This window comes from Dipodomys merriami, unplaced genomic scaffold (assembly GCF_024711535.1).
Source record: "Dipodomys merriami isolate MVZ:Mamm:240054 unplaced genomic scaffold, mDipMer1.0.p SCAF_60, whole genome shotgun sequence".
Classification (NCBI taxonomy): domain Eukaryota; kingdom Metazoa; phylum Chordata; class Mammalia; order Rodentia; family Heteromyidae; genus Dipodomys; species Dipodomys merriami.
Window position 1 is genome coordinate 1,609,303 of NW_027206180.1, and position 16,762 is coordinate 1,626,064.

General features: G+C 47.8%; 1 protein-coding gene across 6 annotated transcripts in view; it reads right to left on the reverse strand.

Annotated features, from left to right (window-relative positions):
• The window catches only part of Mrtfb (myocardin related transcription factor B), a 170,812-nt gene that overhangs the window by 12,463 nt on the left and 141,587 nt on the right, over nt 1–16,762 (reverse strand). For all 6 annotated transcript variants that reach the window (XM_070003449.1, XM_070003447.1, XM_070003446.1 and 3 more), the window contains 3 exons: nt 4,419–4,556; nt 2,400–2,650; nt 336–462 (listed from right to left, as the gene is read on the reverse strand). In XM_070003449.1, coding sequence (XP_069859550.1) covers nt 336–462; nt 2,400–2,650; nt 4,419–4,556 — 516 coding nt within the window. The remainder of the gene's footprint in view (nt 1–335; nt 463–2,399; nt 2,651–4,418; nt 4,557–16,762) is intronic.

A 16,762-nucleotide genomic window follows, 5' to 3' on the forward strand; every position in this document is an offset into this window, starting at 1 on the left:
CACAGGCTGCTGTCCACCCCATAGCTAGGGAGCTGTGTTGTGTCCCCAGCCTGCAACCATGGCTACCCCGGGAGCTGTCTCCTCCGTGTGTTCACCGACAATGACGCTTGGTTAGCAAGCAGGGCACAGGAGGAGACGAACCAGAGACTATGCACACCCTCTACCAACAGCTGCTCTCCACACCGAGAGCTGTTACGGGCATTCTAGAAAACCCACGGGAAGTAAAGGCAAGTGCCTCTGAAAAGGCTGTGGTGTGGTGGAAGGTGCTGTGGGCTGAGTGCCCCGCGTCTGGCGGGCTGGCCTAGGTGCTTCGAGTGGGCTCCGTGTGGAATCACCTTGAGGTCATCCAGACTGGAAGGCAGAGGCCCCGGCTTCCTGCCGGGCGCGGCGGGGCTCTGTCGGGGGGTGCTGGGCGTGGTGCTGCTCAAAGTCGGAGTCCCACTGTTGCTGTTTTTATCATTTCTTCAAAAGAAACCAAGTTCATAATTAGACAGTTTCTCCTCAGGGTTTGTTAGCTTGGGAAGAGACCGGGGCCTGGTCACCGATCGGGAGAGTCGACAGTGTCAACTAGATCTCAACAGCACCGCGGCAGGCTTTGTGAGCTTGTTTGTGCCGGGGTGCCTCACCGAGGGCAGCTGGGCTGGAAGGGCAGAGGGCTGGAAGGGCAGAGGGCTGGAAGGGCAGAGGGCTGGAAGGGCAGCTGGGTTGGAAGGGCAGAGGGCTGGAAGGGCAGCTGGGCTGGAAGGGCAGAGGGCTGGAAGGGCAGAGGGCTGGAAGGGCAGCTGGGTTGGAAGGGCAGAGGGCTGGAAGGGCAGAGGGCTGGAAGGGCAGCTGGGCTGGAAGGGCAGAGGGCTGGAAGGGCGGCCTGTGCGCTACCAGCTCGCGCTGTGCTCCAGGTTCCGCGCCGGCATGGTGCTGATGGAGAGCAGCCAAGCAGGGGACAGAACGGAACCGGAACCAGAGCTCCCTCCACACAGCCCTGGAGCTAGCAGGGTGGGCGCTGCCATGCCGTGGAGGGAGGGGGTGCTCCAACGATGGCACACTTTCTAGAGGTTTGGATAAAATGTCAAATGCTTATCTTTGTTTCCCTCTCCTCAGGTTAGTGAGAAATCTGTGCTGCGCAGCCTCACTGTCTCCTAAGGAGCCTTCAGACACTTGCTTTCTGCTCCTGCCCTGCCCTGCCCTGCTCTGCTCTCCCTGGGTCTGAGCAGCGGGCGCACGGCCTCCGCGGCCCTGGCGCGCAGCCTCAGCCACTGCCCGGAGGACGCACACTTCAATTATTCTATGCAGACACCCTCCAGTTGAAAAGTACTTGGTTTAAAGTACTTGTGACTATGATGCGGTGTTTAACTTGGTTCTGTTAAAGGCTGAATGAATCTCTTCACTCAAAGCCAGAGAAACAGAGAGGAAGGAGCTGAGGGGTGCGCGCAGGCTGCCGTGCTTCCCCGACCTTCCGTGGCGTCCACGCTGGCCGAGGCAGATGGGAGGAAGCCCTCTCTTACTCCTCCCACAAACAGAAGGACTACACAAGGTGGGCAAATCCACTGGCACGGGTACTATCGGGCTCCAGGCTTTGTGAGGGAATTCGGGTAAGGATAAATAATGTGGTGCTGGGGTTTGAACTTGGGACCCCGTACTTGCTAGGTAGCTGCTCTACCACGTGAGCCATGCCCCAGTCTTTTATGCTTTAATCATTTTTCAGACAGGTTCTCGCTATGTTGCCCAGGTGGACCCGGACTGCAATCCTCCTCCTTTGTGTCCTACATGGCTGGGAAGACAGGTGTGAACCACCAAGCCCGGCCTTTTGCTGTTGAGATGGGACTGTCCTAACGTCTCCCTCCTTTGCTTTGCCACCACCCGGCACCTGGGCAGCCTCTCCACCAGCGCTCGCATCATGCCCCAGCCCTTCCAGGTGTGTCCTGAGCCATTCCCACAGAAGCATTTGCTTTCACCAGGCGCTGGTAGCTCACGTCTGTCATCCTAGCTACTAAGGAGGCTGAGATCTGAGGATTGTGGTTCAAAGCCAGCCCAGGCTGGAAAGGCCATGAAACCACTAGAAAACCAGAAGTGGCTCTCTGGCTCAAGTGGTAGAACACTCACCTTAAGCTGAGGAGCTGAGGGACAGTGCCCAGGCCGAGTTCAAGCCCCACGACTTGCTTTCTTAGACCATTCCCACTCTTGTGCCCACTTCTTTTCAACAGGCAAATCTCTCCCGCATGACTAATTGTGAAAGGGCATCTCTAACTTACAAAGCCACCCTCACTGTGACTTCCAGTGCTATACTCTGAGCTTGGACAGCAAAGTGTGAGCAACCGTGGAGCTTGAACACAGGACCACACCCAACCTCCAGACCTCGGGTCCTCCTGACCCCAGAGCCCCGCCCACTGCCCACGCCGTACTTGATGGGCGCAGGCAGGATGGCCTGGTAGCTGTAGTGCTGCTGTTGCTGCTGGCTGAGGATCTGCAGCTGCAGGAAGAGCTGCTGCTGCTGGAGCAGCCGGGCGTAGTTGGAGTCCATCTGGGGTGCATTCTTCTCCCCCTTCTGGTCTGGAGGAATGTACTGGTGGTACTTTAACTTCTTTACCCGTGGCTTGGGATCTTTGCACTTTTTGCTGCGGTGTTTATCATTCGGATTCTTGGGATGGCTTTGCTGTTTTTTGGAGGGAGAAAGACAAGATCGTTTTTCACAGCTTTACCCTTGCAGTTGATGGTAGTGGGAACCTCAGTGACTAAGTGAAAAAGCAGTGCACCTAGGAACTAGTGTAGCCATTACATGGCAAGAGCCAGGGAAACAGGCCATTCTGGCTTAGACCACACAGCCTCTCCCGCGGTACTGTTCTTGGGATTAGTGCGGCATTCGCCCTTTAAGCTGGATGAGCCCTTACTGCGGCCCTGTGTGGACACAGTGCTCAGGGTTTACCTGTCACTTCATAGTGAAAGACACACACATGCACACTAAATGTGCAAAGGGGAAGGACAAGACTAGTTCACTGCAGTGTTTAAAAATAGATGGGGGCTGGGAAGGTGGCTCAGTGGTAGAGCGCTTGCCTTGCATGCCTGAGGTCCTGGGTTGGATTCCTCAGCACCACATAAGCAAAAAAAAAAAAAAAAAAAAAGCCGGAAGTGGCGCTGTGGCTCAAGTGGTAGAGCGCTAGCCTTGATCTGAAGAGCTGAGGGACAGCGCCCAGGCCCAGAGTTCAGGCCCCACAAAAAAACAAAACAAAACAAAAAACCAGAAGGAAGAGAAGGGAGCGCTTGCCCGTCTATACCTGGAGTGGTCCCTGGCGAGTCTCTGTGGGCATGCTCCGGGCCAGCATGTGCTGACCCTGTCTCCCGGCCTTTGCATGTGGTGACCGCTCGGTGCTCACAGGACGCTTCTGCAGCATGTCATGGCTGTGTGATGCAGCGGGTGGACATGGCCGGGGCACTGGAGCCAGCACTGGCTCACCAGGGCTGACGTGGACATGTCCTCTATCTCCTCCCAACTCAGCCTTGTGGTGTTGTGTTATCCTCGGCTTCCCTAACCAAGTCCTGAGTGTCACTTTTTTGGGGAGGGGGTCAATTTGGGGCTTGAACTCAGGGCCTGGGCACTGTCCCTGGGCTTCTTTGTGCTCAAGGTTAGCACTCTACCACTTGAACCACAAGGCCACTTCTAGTTTTTGAGTGGTTAATTGGAGATGAGTCTCATGGGGACTTCTCTGCCTGGACTGGCTTTGAACCGCGATCCTCAGATCTCAGCCTCTCAAGCAGCTGGGATGACAGGCGTGAGCCACAGGCAACCAGCTTGAATGTCACATTCTTATGTCAGCAGACGAAAACGAGCTGCCACTAGCCCTGACATCACGAGGATGTGCGTATGGAGAAGCCCAGGTACGAGCTGATGGGCAGGGAGCGCCCACTTGCCCCTCGCTGGGATTTCTGGCCCCAGTGCTGAGCAATGGGAGTTGGTGACACACAGAACGTGCTGTCCAGCGGCCCGTGGGGGAGAGAGCAGGCGGCAGCTCTTGTGGGCGGCGCTCCCGTGCTGCTGGCTGTGGGGCGGGCAGAGCGGCCCTGGCCCCGTCCAGCTCCTGAATGGCAGCAAGAGGGCAGCTAAGTCTCTCATGCCCTTTCGAGTTCCACTTTGAAATGATCATAGCGTTACCAGCCCGCCCATACACTTCAGTGAGAGATTCTAAATATCATTTTAAGAACTTTAAGAATGTTCTTTTTCCCTGAGATTTTTTTCTAACTGCCCAAGTGAAATGTAGGGATGGGACCCAAATCGGAAGCTTCTCTAGGAGGCGCTGGTGGGAGGACTGGAGGCCTGGCCCCAGTCTGCAGAACATGTTGCATATGGACAGGTCTAGCGAGACTTGGGGGGACACTGGGCATGCAGATGGGTGCCCCTCCCCGCCGTGTGTGCACCTGGTACCCACCTTCACCAGGGCAGGGCCAGGCTTTGCGGAGGACACAGTGTTTGTGGGAAGGACGGGAGCTGTGGACCGGGTGGGAGGCTGGTCCGTAGGGGGAGGTGTTTTCAAGAATTCAGGAACTGTTGGGGTCACTGAAGTAAACTGGTGAAAAAGGCAGAAAAGGAACAAGGAAACTGGAATGAATGACAAGAAATTACCTCATTAAAAGTCTAGCTGGGCACCAGTGGCTCACACCTGTAACCCCAGCTACTCAGGAGGCTGAGATCTGAGGATCATGGTTAGAAGCCAGCCCACTCAGTAAGTGCGTAAGACTCTTGTCTTCAAATAACGACTCAAAAACCGTAAGTGGAGCTGTAGCTCAAAGGGGTACAGACTAACCTTGAGCAAAAGAGCTCAGGGCCTCAAGTTCAAGCCCCACAACCAGAAAAAAAAAATCCACTATAGAAGAAATGAAGGAAAAATGCATTGTGTCCGAGACTCAGGTGGTGGAGCATCATGCCTTACCTTGGAGGGATCAATTATTTAGGCTTTGTCCCATATCAACGAGCAACTCTAGGTAAGGCCAGCCTGACTGTTGTATGTTCTCAGAATTATGCTCAGAGCTTACCACTTTTTGGCAGAAAAAAAAAAAAAATTCAAGATTCATGATCAGAACAATATATGGCATTTGTATGGTTTTCGGGCTGGCTGGAGGCTACAGTACAGCCCCCACCCCCTCCACCTACTGCATCCCCAACCCGACCAGCAATAGTTGGCCACATCTCCATTTCCCACGGTAGGAGAGTGGCTGAGGGGCGCGCTGTGCTGGGACGGGCCAGTCTCCCTCTAGCCACCTTGCCTACGGAGAAGGGCTGTCCTGTTCTCTCCATCACAGCTGCTGGTGCTCAGTGGAGGGAGTTGAGGTGAGCAGAGGAAGCGAGGAAAGGCTTTGCTGGGCTTTCTTCACCTTTTGTTGTTGTTGTTGGCTGTGGGGCTTTAACTCAGGGGCTTGAGTGCTGTCCCTGAGTTCTTTTTGCTCAAGGCGAGTGCTCTACCACTTTGAGCCACAGCTCCACTTGTGGTTTTCTGGTGATTTATTGGAGATAAGAGTCTCATGGACTTTTCCTGCCCGGGCTGGCTTTGAATCCTGATCCTCAGATCTCGGCCTCCTGAACAGCTAGGATGACAGGCGTGAGTCATTGGCACCGCGTGGTTTTCTCACTCTACGAGCAATCTGCTTTCAGATTTTAAGTGTCCATCTTCTGGAAATAGCACTATGTCAGCAGTCAGTGGGAGGGATGTGGTAGGCTTAATGCCAGCTTTATCTTAAGGAACAGTGTCTTGATTTTCTTTGCTTTCATTCCCCACACAGTTCAGACTTGTGACACTAACAATCAAAGTCAGTTCTCTAGAAGTACTTGTGTTTTAAAATAGCAAATCATATTTTCCCTCCTTAAATGACCCCAAAACCCAGAGGGCTATTAGCAGCAAGAAATATGAAGCACAGCGCATCTAGTTACTTAACAAACATTTGTTTAATGGATGAATGGACATTCCTTGTGGCTTTGCTCAGCTAGGTCACATTCCCCAGCCCGGCTGGAGCTGTGTGAGCGTGCAACTGTGTGTGCCAGCTCAGCTTTCTTCATGGATGTCAGCTTGGAAGTCATGGCTAACGATACGAAACCCTTCAGAAAGATGGTGGCACTCCATGATTCAAGCAGAAATGAAGGGAAACGACTCACCCCGGCGATGGCCCCAACATCCCTGGAAGCCCTGGCCCCTTCCTGAATCTCAGACCAGTTCACCTCACACTTCACGCAGAGGATGTGGCTGTCCTGAATCCTTGCATCCTTTTTGCGAACAAGGGTACTTATCTCTGGGTAAGTTATCACAGAGGGCAAAAAACATTTCCTGGGCTATTCCGTAACTATCTGAGGTAGAATGGAATGTTTGAATTATGAATTATATATGCATGTATCTACTCCAGATACATTGTGAGCCGGGGAGCATCTGACCTGTCCAGCCCTCACCAACTACCTGGTATGACAGTGTGAGCAGGGTTAAAAATCTGAAAAAGCATCCAGAAGCACGGATGCAGAATCCACTATAATAGCTGTGCAAATGTTTTGCCTCATTTCTAGGCTGTGCCAAAATCATCCTTAGTCGCAATCACTGTTCTCATGAACTCCTTTGGAATTTCAGAAAAGCACAAGAATAACTGAACTGAAATAGTGGTGGTTAGCCACTCTTATTGCAAAGATAATTGCTAGTAAAGAGAGAAGTGTTTAAACTCTTCTTCACATTGTTAGTACACACACCCCTTTTTTTGGTAGTACTGGCTTTTTGTCTTGCTCTACTGCTTGAGCCATACCCCCACCCCTTTTTGCTTTTGAATAGGGCCTTGTGTTCATTCCTCAGGCTGGTCTGAACCTTGAGCCTCCTACTTATGCTTCCCACATATCTGGGGTGACGTTTATGTACTACAGTACCCAGCTACTGATTGAGCTCAGGGTCTCACAAACTTTTGCTTGAACCTCAGTCATTCTATCTGTCTCCCAAGTACCTAGGACAATAGCACTTTGTTATATTTTGTAAGGCTTTTTACTTGTTATTTACCGAAGTGTCGCTTTGAGCAGGGCTGTGCCCGACCCCCAGTATCTAGGATAGCAGGCACCATACTGAAGAGTCTGGTTCTTTGTTAAGAAGGGGTCTTATAAGTAGTTCTGCCTGGTCTGGCATCAAACTATGATCCTTCTCCCCCCAGGCTCCCAAGCAACTAGGATTAGAGGTGTCAGTGGTTCCCAGTTTATTAGTCTTTTTAGTGTGCCTTAAAAGAAATAGGCCATCCTGGTGGATCAAGCCTGTTAATTGTAGCAACTTGGGAGGTAGTGAGAGCCATCTCAGTCAGCAGCTGGGTGTGTGCCTGTTATCTGCGGGCTGGCATCGTGGCTCTTGAGCCTGCCCTTCCCCAAAGATGGGGGAGGGGGGAGAGGAGCACACGTAGGAGGCTCACAGTCCAGGCTAGCCTGAGCAAAAAGGAAGACCCTACCTTGAAACAACCAACATAAAAACGGGTGGGAGGCCTTGCTCAATGGTGGAGCATGTGTGTGGCGAGCTGGAGGCTCTGAGCTCAGCTACAAGAACTGCAGTCCCCAAACACAACGACCTGAGACCTCATTTAGGCCGTGTCTCTGTTTCCTTCCTATCGGCTTACATTACCAGAAGAACTTAAAAGATTAAGAATATCCAGGCTACAGAGGATACCATGGCTCACAGTAAATTGAGCAATGTGTTAAAATCTTAAAAAGAATACTAGGCAAGCTTAAGTTTGATACTATAAAAATTGACTTTCAAAATGCTGGGGAAATGTTTCCATAGAGAAACAGGCAGGCAAGTTGCTGACTTTCCTCTTCTTGTTGCATGACTACTCATGATTCCTTCTTAGGTCACAGGTGGCAGGAGGCCCTTTCTCTCATTGTCATGTTAGCACCGTAAGAGGACACATCAGAAAAGTGCTTAGACCAGCGGTTCTCTTACTGGAGATTGCCACGGAGTTCTGCACCATGGAACGGTTAAAGCTGGAGCAAATGAGCAGGCTCTGTGCTCATTCTCCTACAGAACAGCCACTCAACAAGGAGCAACATCGCTCTCTGGCAAAGTGCGTGCATGATTGCATTCTTCCTTCCTTCTTCTTTTTGTTGGTCATGGGGCTTGAACTCTGGGCCTGGATGCTGTCCCTGAACCCTTTTGCTCAAGGCTAGTACTCTACCACTTGAGCCATAGCACCACTTCTGGTTTTCTGGTGTTAATTGGAGATAAGAGTCTTTTGGGGACTTTTTTGGCCTAGGCTGGCTTTGAACCATGATCCTCAGATCTCAGCCCCCCGAGTAGCAATGCCTGGTGGAAGTGCTTTCTTCAATTACAATTTTCTTTATGCAATATTGGGGACAGAAACTAGATACTGGGGGAAAAAAAAACTAAACAAAAGAAGTTTTTGTATACTGTAGCTTTTAAATCTGCAGTAAGTCTGTTTTCACTTTAGGATGTAATAAGAGTTTTGATTAAGATGTCTACATGCAAACAAATTCAAATGCAGCTAGTCATTAATGTTTCTATATATGAATCCCTAGACAAAATGAACAATGAATAAGTTCAATGTAAACTGAAAACATGTTTTGTATGTTTGAAAGATGTGTCTAATGTAAAACTCTAGATTTGTCTAGCCCTGATTGTTCTAATTTATAATTTTCAGTTTAACCATTTTACCTTTAGAACAATATAAAAAGCCATTTGATTTACTGGTGTAAAATCTAGTGGACATTTAGCTGATTTACATGCATCACTGATTAGTAGTGCAGATTTGCATAAATCATGGCTTTGAAAGGTGCATCATTAAAATCTGCAGTAATACGTACATAAAATTTACCATTTTTGATCACTGTAGGTGATCACTGTAGGTTTACACTCTTCATTCCTGTCACCGCCAGCTTTTTTCATGACCCCATCATTCTCTAATCCTAGGGACAGTTTACGGGTCCCTGGAGTGGAAGGACAGAGTAGCTATGGGGGCTGGGCTGTTTCTTTCGGTATAATGGTGGAGAGTCACCTATGCACTGCGCCTGGTGGAACTGTCTTCCGTTCTGACTGTGAGAGCCACTGCTGGCGTTCTGTGCACTGGGTTTGCCCACTGTCAATGGATACTAGCTCCCTGCACTCCGACTCTGTCAATGCTGCTTCTGCAAGACAGGTAGGCACATGTCTGTCCTAACTTGGGCTTCCCATTCTTTCAGATGGAGGACACAAGCAGACCGGCTAGATCGTACGGTGGATTCCATTTCAAATGTCTGGAGAGGCCAGCACCGGTCTCCAGGGCTACTTTGACTTCCTTAGCTGCACATACAACCCCAGTTTGCTCAGCATCCTTGCCAAAACTTGTTACTTTCTGCTCTTTGGACAGCAACAGTAACTATGGGCATAAGGTGGCATCCTCTGGTTTTGATTTGTAGTTCCTTAATGATCAGTTACATTATACGTTATAACATTATTTGTCATCATGTGTACAATGGGTGTATGCTATATGTTGGGAGGTTTTGTGATATGCCCATTGACCAATGTATAGTAATCCTTTATCATGACTTTCTAATATTTTATCCTATTCTATAGGTTGACTTTTGACTGTTGATAATATGCTTTTTTTTTTTTTTTTGGCCAGTCATGGGCCTGGGTGCTGTGGCCCTGAGCTCTTCAGCTCAAAACTAGCGCTCTACCACTTGAGTCAAAGAACCACTTCTGGTTTTGAATGGTTTATTGGACATAAGAGTCTCACGGCCTTTCCTGCCCAGGCTGGCTTTGAACTGCGATCCTCAGATATTCAGCCTCCTGAGTAGCTAGGATTACAGGCATGAGCCACCAGCACCCAGCTGATAATATGCTTTGCACAGAAGTTCTGAATTTAATACTTTATTTTTAACATTGTTACTTTGGTCTCATAGTCAAAGGAAATTTTCATAACATTGATTTGGCAATGATTTCTTGCTAAGAATTTTATTGCTTTGGATCTTACATGGAGCTCTTTGTTCATGAAGTTAACTTTGATGTAGGATGCTACAGAAATAGTCCCACTTCATTCTCTCCCATGTGGATGCACAGCTGCTGAGCATCATTGGTTGAGGAAGACTGTCTTTTCCTTATTAGATGATTTGGTACCTTGTCAGATTCTTTCACCATGCATGTTAAGAGCTTATTTCTGGGCCCTCTGCTCTGTTGGTCTGTATTTGTGCCTGTACCACACTGTTTTGATTAGTGTAGCTTTGAAATAATTCTCAAAGTCAGGATAAGACAATCAACATTGTGATTTCTGGTTTATCACAGGGGATGTACTGCAGCCACCGAGTGCCCTGTGTCGTAAGGCCTCCCGAGGTACAATTCCCTCCCTGAACTTGGGTGTCTTTCCATTTGTGTTTGATGCCCTCCTCTTTCTCTTTTGCTTAGATTCTGTAGATATTTTCCTAAAATAATCCATAGATTACAGTTAACACCCTACATTTGTGACATCTTGTCTTTTTTTCCCCCCTTCCCTCCCTACCTTCCCCAAGGTTCTTTTTTTTTAATTGTGATTACGTGATTACATAATTTCCCAAATTTCACAGTATTGTAGAATAATGATGCTCATTTAAAGTCACAAGTTCATACTAACTTTCCTGGAGCAAATTGTCTATCATAGTCTATAACTTATAATGGTGTACACATATACACCATACATGTGATCAGCAGCATGGGGGTATTTAGTAGTGGTTTGACCAGATGAGTGGGAGTTCTTTGTTTCTTAAGTCCTGTTAGTTTTGTCGTATCACCTAACATTTTTTTTTTTTTTTTGTCGGTCGTGGGGCTTGAACTCTGGGCCTGGGCACTGTCCTTCAGCTCTTCAGCTCAAGGCGAGCGCTCTACCACTTGAGCTACAGCACCACTTCCAGTTTTCTGGTGGTTTATTGGAGATAGGAGTCTCACGGTCTCTCCTGCCCGGGCTGGCTTTGAACCGCGATCCTCAGATCTCAGCCTCCTGAGTAGCTAGGATTACAGGCGTGAGCCACCAGTGCCCGGCTCACCTAACATTTTGGATTTAGCATCCACTTATCAGGGAGACCATGTACCATTTGTCTCTTTGCTCTTGGCTTACCTGGCTCAACATGTTTCTTCTAGCTCCATCCATTTCCCCGCAAATGCCATTATTTTGTCATTTCTAATGGCTGCATAATATTCCGTTGTGTATAGATACAATTTTTGGATGACATCTTGTCCTAATACCGACTGTAGTCATATACAATATACTGCTTTATAGGCTCCACAAATTATACATCTACATTCATGGCTACATGACATACAATTTTTACGTATTTTTGCTTTCAAATCCTTTAGGAAACATGTGGAGTTACAAACCAGAATGACAGTATTGTAAACATCTGTGCACATGTCCTTGTGTTAGCTTTCCATGACTGACAAAACACACAGACAACCTACTTGAGGAGGGCCCACCTGCCCGCTCATAGGCTCCAAGGTGTTAACAGGTGACGCAGGACGGCGCGCTCGCTGTGACAGCAGCTAAGGTAAGGGAAGGTTTGGCCTATGGTTCAGAGATGATCAGTCCTTGGTCCCTAAGCCTGTGAACACACGCTGTGATGGGAGAGAAGAAAGAGCAGAAAAGAGACATACAGAGCCGGGCGCTGGTGGCTCACCCCTGTAATCCTAGCTACTCAGGAGGCTGAGATCTGAGGATCGCGGTTCAAAGCCAGCCTGGGCAGGAGAGAGACTGTGAGACTCCAATCTCCAATAAACCACCAGAAAACCGGAAGTGGCGCTGTAGCTCAAGTGGTAGAGCGCTCACCTTGAGCTGAAGAGCTGAGGGACAGCTCCCAGGCCCAGAGTTCAAGCCCCACGACCGACAAAAAAAAAAAAAAAAAGAAAAGAAAAGAGACATACAGAGAGACGGGAGAAGAGAAGACACACAGGGACAGATGGAAGAGAAAGGACATTCAGGGGGGAGAGGAGAGAAGGAACAGAGAAAGGGGGGGACAAAGGAAAAAGGGGAGAGGACAGACAGACAGGGGAGAGAGAGATAGGGAAGAGAAAAGAGGGAGGACAGACACATAGAAAGGTGAGCAGAAAAGAGACATACAGAGAGAAGAGAGGATACAAAGGGAAAGGAGAGAAGAGGGAAAAGAAAGGGCAAGGAGAAGAAAGAGAAGACACACAGGGACAGATGGGAGAGGAAGAGAGGACATTTTGGGGGGAGAAGAGGAGAAGGAAAAGAGAAAGGAGGGAGGAGACAGAAGAGAGAGGGGAAGAGGGAAGAGAGGAGACAGAAAAGGGGAGGGAGAGGGAAGAGGAAGGGGTCAGGCACACAGAAAGGACAAAGTGGAGAGGAGGGAGAGAGGAAAGGGGAGGAAGATGGTGAGGGAAGACAGGGAGAAAAGAAAAGCAGCGAGGGAAAAGAGAAAGAGAGAGGATAGACACACGGAAAGGACAAAGTAGGGAGAGAGGAGGGGAGTGATAGGGAAGGAAGAAAGGGGAGGGAGAGGGAACAGAGAGAGAGAGAGAGAGCAAAGAGGACAGACACACAGAGGACAAAGTGGAGAGAAGACACAGCGGAGAGCAAGGGAAGAGAGGAGGGAAGACAGGGCTGGGAAGGTGGCTCAGTGGCAGAGTGCTTGCCTGGCATGCATGAAGCCCTGGGTTCCATTCCTCAGTACTACCTACACAGAAAAAGCCGGAAGTGACACTGTGGCTCAAGGTAGAGTGCTAGCCTTGAGCAAAAGAAGTTCACGGACAGTGCCCAGGACCTGAGTTCAAGCCCCAGGACTGGCAAAAGAAAAGGAAAATAAAATCAGGAAAGACAGAGAAGGAGAGAGACATGAGGGAGAGGGGGAACACAGAAGAGGAAGAGAGAACTGTTGCTCACCCAGGAATGGCAGGCAGGGAAGCTGGGAAGAGGATCTAATAGTCCATTCACCTACAAACTCATCCATGAATTGATCCATTAATGATGTCAGGACCTCATGACCCAATCACCACCTAAAAGCCCATTAGTTGTCAACCAAGTCTTGGGTAGGGTTTGGATCTAAAAATATCCATTTCATTCATTAAATCAGTAACTACTTGCTGATGTGCTGGACCCAGGTATTTGGTGCAAGTTACTGGGACAACCTGAGGGAAATCTTGGTATCTAATAAACAATGTGTTAAGTCCTTTTCCTTGAGGGAAATAAGAGTAGGTAAGCTGGGCGCTGGTGGCTCACGCCTGTAATCCTAGCTACTCAGGAGGCTGAGATCTGAGGATCGCGGTTCAAAGGCAGCCCAGGCAGGAGAGACCGTGAGACTCCTATCTCCAATAAACCACCAGAAAACCTGAAGTGGCGCTGTAGCTCAAGTGGTAGAGCGCTCGCCTTGAGCTGAAGAGCTGAGGGACAGCGCCCAGGCCCAGAGTTCAAGCCCCACGACCGACAAAAAAAAAAAAAAAAAAAAAAAGAGTAGGTAAATATACACATCAACTAAGAAGTCTGGACAAATTCTATATAAAGTACAAAAACTACCCAAATAAAGAAAGCCTAATTATCCATTCTTTGTGACAAAAACCCCAGAGACAGCACTGAACCATAGTTTGCCACTGAAAACTATTCCAGCTGTGCTCCGTCTACTCAGGATGCTGAGGACTGACGGTTATTAGGCAGAGCTAACCTGAGAGACTTGTATTTTTTTAATCAGTAAAAACCTAGACATTTGACACTTGAGATGGCTCAAGTGGTAAGGTGCCAGCTGTGACCCAAAAAGCTGAGAGTTCAAGGCCTGGAATTGAAGCCCCAGTACCTGCACAGCAACAACAGAAGAAACCAGAATCCTCACCATTATTTACAAACCTCCCGAAGATGCATCTTTCTCCGATAGCAAGCCGGCACATTTTCCTTGGATGTGCTTTAATTCCATGAATAAAAGCACAAGAAAAGTGGCTGTCAGGTTCCTTACTGATACGACGGCAGGCACGGGGCAGGGCTCCATCTTTGGCTCTGGCCTGTTAGCAGCCTCTAAAGTGGGACAGACTTTCAGCAGTCTGCATGTTGCCTATAGACTGGCAACACCGGAGTTATTTAGTTAGAAAGGCTGTGCCTCACTTACCAGTCCAAATTCATTCTTTAACACCACCACCATTCCTGTTTTCCTTCAAAGATTCTAAATGCCAGTATGCTGGGTGGGGCTGCTGCTTTTAACTTAGGCTCATCTAAGTAGAAAGCTTAACTATCACAAGCAATACAGGGAAAAGAAGAAGATAATCTGCGCACGCGCAGGCAGAATTGTGATGAAGCTATTAGCAGGCAGATGGGCAAGGTGGTGAAATGCTTAGGTCATGCTAATAGCTGTCACATCCTGAGGCGCTCGGGTGGAAGCAGAGGACAGCCCAAACGCTAAGTAGAACTGGGTTTTAAAAATGCTATTTGCTTGCATGCTTGACATTCTTTTTGGCCCTATTTTTAAAGCTCAAATCAGGGTGCACCAAATATGAGAACACAGCAGGATGGGGGGCATGGCTCCCCATCCCTCATCCTGTTTGCAGGCCAGCTGCCCAGAGAGCCGAAGGGTCATGCTTGCTGATGACCGTGGACAGGATGGTGTGAACTGCTGGCGCTCACACCACCTCGAAGGAGCCCTACTCAGATGAAGCGAGCAGAACCTTCTACAAAGAGTCTGTCAGTCTGCACTCACAGAGCCTGCGTGGGATATTGGATGCGCACACACAGTAGGTCTAACCTCTAAGGGTCAATGTCTCCCCTCTCTAGTAGGCTTACATTCTTGTTAGAGGCAGAGAAAGAAGGAAGTAAATGAATGTACTTCACAGCACAGTGTGAATGAGGCGAAGGAAATAGTGCTGAAGGCATAGTTTCCGCCAAACAGATGTTTGTGAGGGAAAAGCAATGATGTAGGAAAATAGTCTCCAGTCTATCATGCTTATGTAAACACAGGCTGTCTCTATGCTAAGGATTAAAGCAGATAACTGTCAAAAGTCCTTTAACAACTCAGAAATCCTAAGACAACAAGCTTAACAAGAACATTTTCCTGAACTTGAGCAGTCCCAATAAGTACTGCCAATAGTTTTCATTATAAAATAACCAAGGGCTATTAAGATTCACGGAGATGAAAACAAGTAATATACAACACTAGAATTCCTATCAAACCTACAGACACATGAATACCATTAAAAATTGGAAATGTGAACTTCCAATGTAATTACCGATAATGTAAGATTCTTTTGCACGTCCTACATTTCCAGTTCCAATATAATCTAAGGGTAATAAGAGCTCAATATTTGCTAAACAAATAACTTGGTTTCAGAAACCATTTAAAATGCCAGTTATAACATTAAAGGTCGAGGCTGGGGTCTAGCTCAGTAGTAAAATACCTCCTTGACATTTGTGAGGTCCTGGGGTCTATCCCTGGCACTGCAAAAGGAGACAAACATAAAACTACTATCCAGGGTTGAAAGTATTGTTACTTATGGAAAGATAGGGATAGGTAAATCTGTAATACACTCCAGGAAAAACAATCATGTGCCCACCTTAGGCCCAACAGACTCAGTATCTGGTCATTTATCCAAAGAAATAGACAAGCACCCAATGATATCTACTTATCTAACTATACTTGTAGCAAGTATGTGAGAATACAATAGTGGTCTTACTGTATGGACAAGAATGAAAAAGAGGAAAACAGTTCTAGATAACCCTCAACAAGGCACTGGTTAATTGAGATACAGTATATTAGTTCAATTCAACTGAAATGATATATATTTGCTTTGTGTTTTCAAGACAGTCTATCCACAGGGCCTAGGTGGCCCAGTATTGCCTATAAAGCCTAGGCTGACCTTGAACACTGATCCTCAGACCTCTCAGTGCTGGGATTACAGGAGTACACCTTGTGTTTGGCAAGTGTATCTGCTGATAATGAAAAGCATTTATAAATGTTAAGATCAAAAAGATAGATGTTGAATTACTATGTGATACAGCAGTTCTAATCATAGGTGGAATGTTAAGAAAAGTAAAAACATGTCCACTTAAGACCTGCCTATCTATGATGATGGCAATATTATTCAAAAGTCCATGTTGCTGGGCGCCGGTGGCTCACGCCTGTCATCCTAGCTACTCAGGAGGCTGAGATCTGAGGATTGTGGTTCAAAGCTAGCCAGTGCAGGAAAGGCCGTGAGACTCTTATCTCCAATTAACCACCAGAAAACCAGAAGTGGCGCTGTGGCTCAATGTGGTAGAATGCTCGCCTTGAGCTGAAGAGCTGAGGGACAGCGCCCAGGCCCAGAATTCAAGCCCCACTACTGACAAAAAATGTCCATGAATATGGCAAGTCTATAGGCTGGACTACTAATCAGCTATTAAAAGAATGATATATTGATACAGATGGTAAATTATGGATGATTCTTCAAAACATTGTACTAGCTGAAGGAAGCCAAGTGTGAGAGACCACAGGTGTAATTCTATTTATAAGCATGTTCACTGAGCAAACTGAAGATAGAAAACTGATTGGTGGTTGCCTGGACAATGGGTCGCATCTGTTAATGGGTCAGTGATTTCTTTCACGTTGTATACTTAGAGAGTGGCAATGATCACACAACTGTATATACTGAGACCTACTCAACTGTATGCGTCACAAGGGCCAATCTTCCCCCAAACAAAATATTAAAATTCATATGGAATCTTTCTGGTACTCTTAAGTATAGTTTTGAAAAAAATAGGAAAGATGGTGTTTGCACACATTGTGTGCAGTACTGACATTAAGACAGATGTAGAGGTCAGCAGGACAAGGAGCTGAACAGTTAGC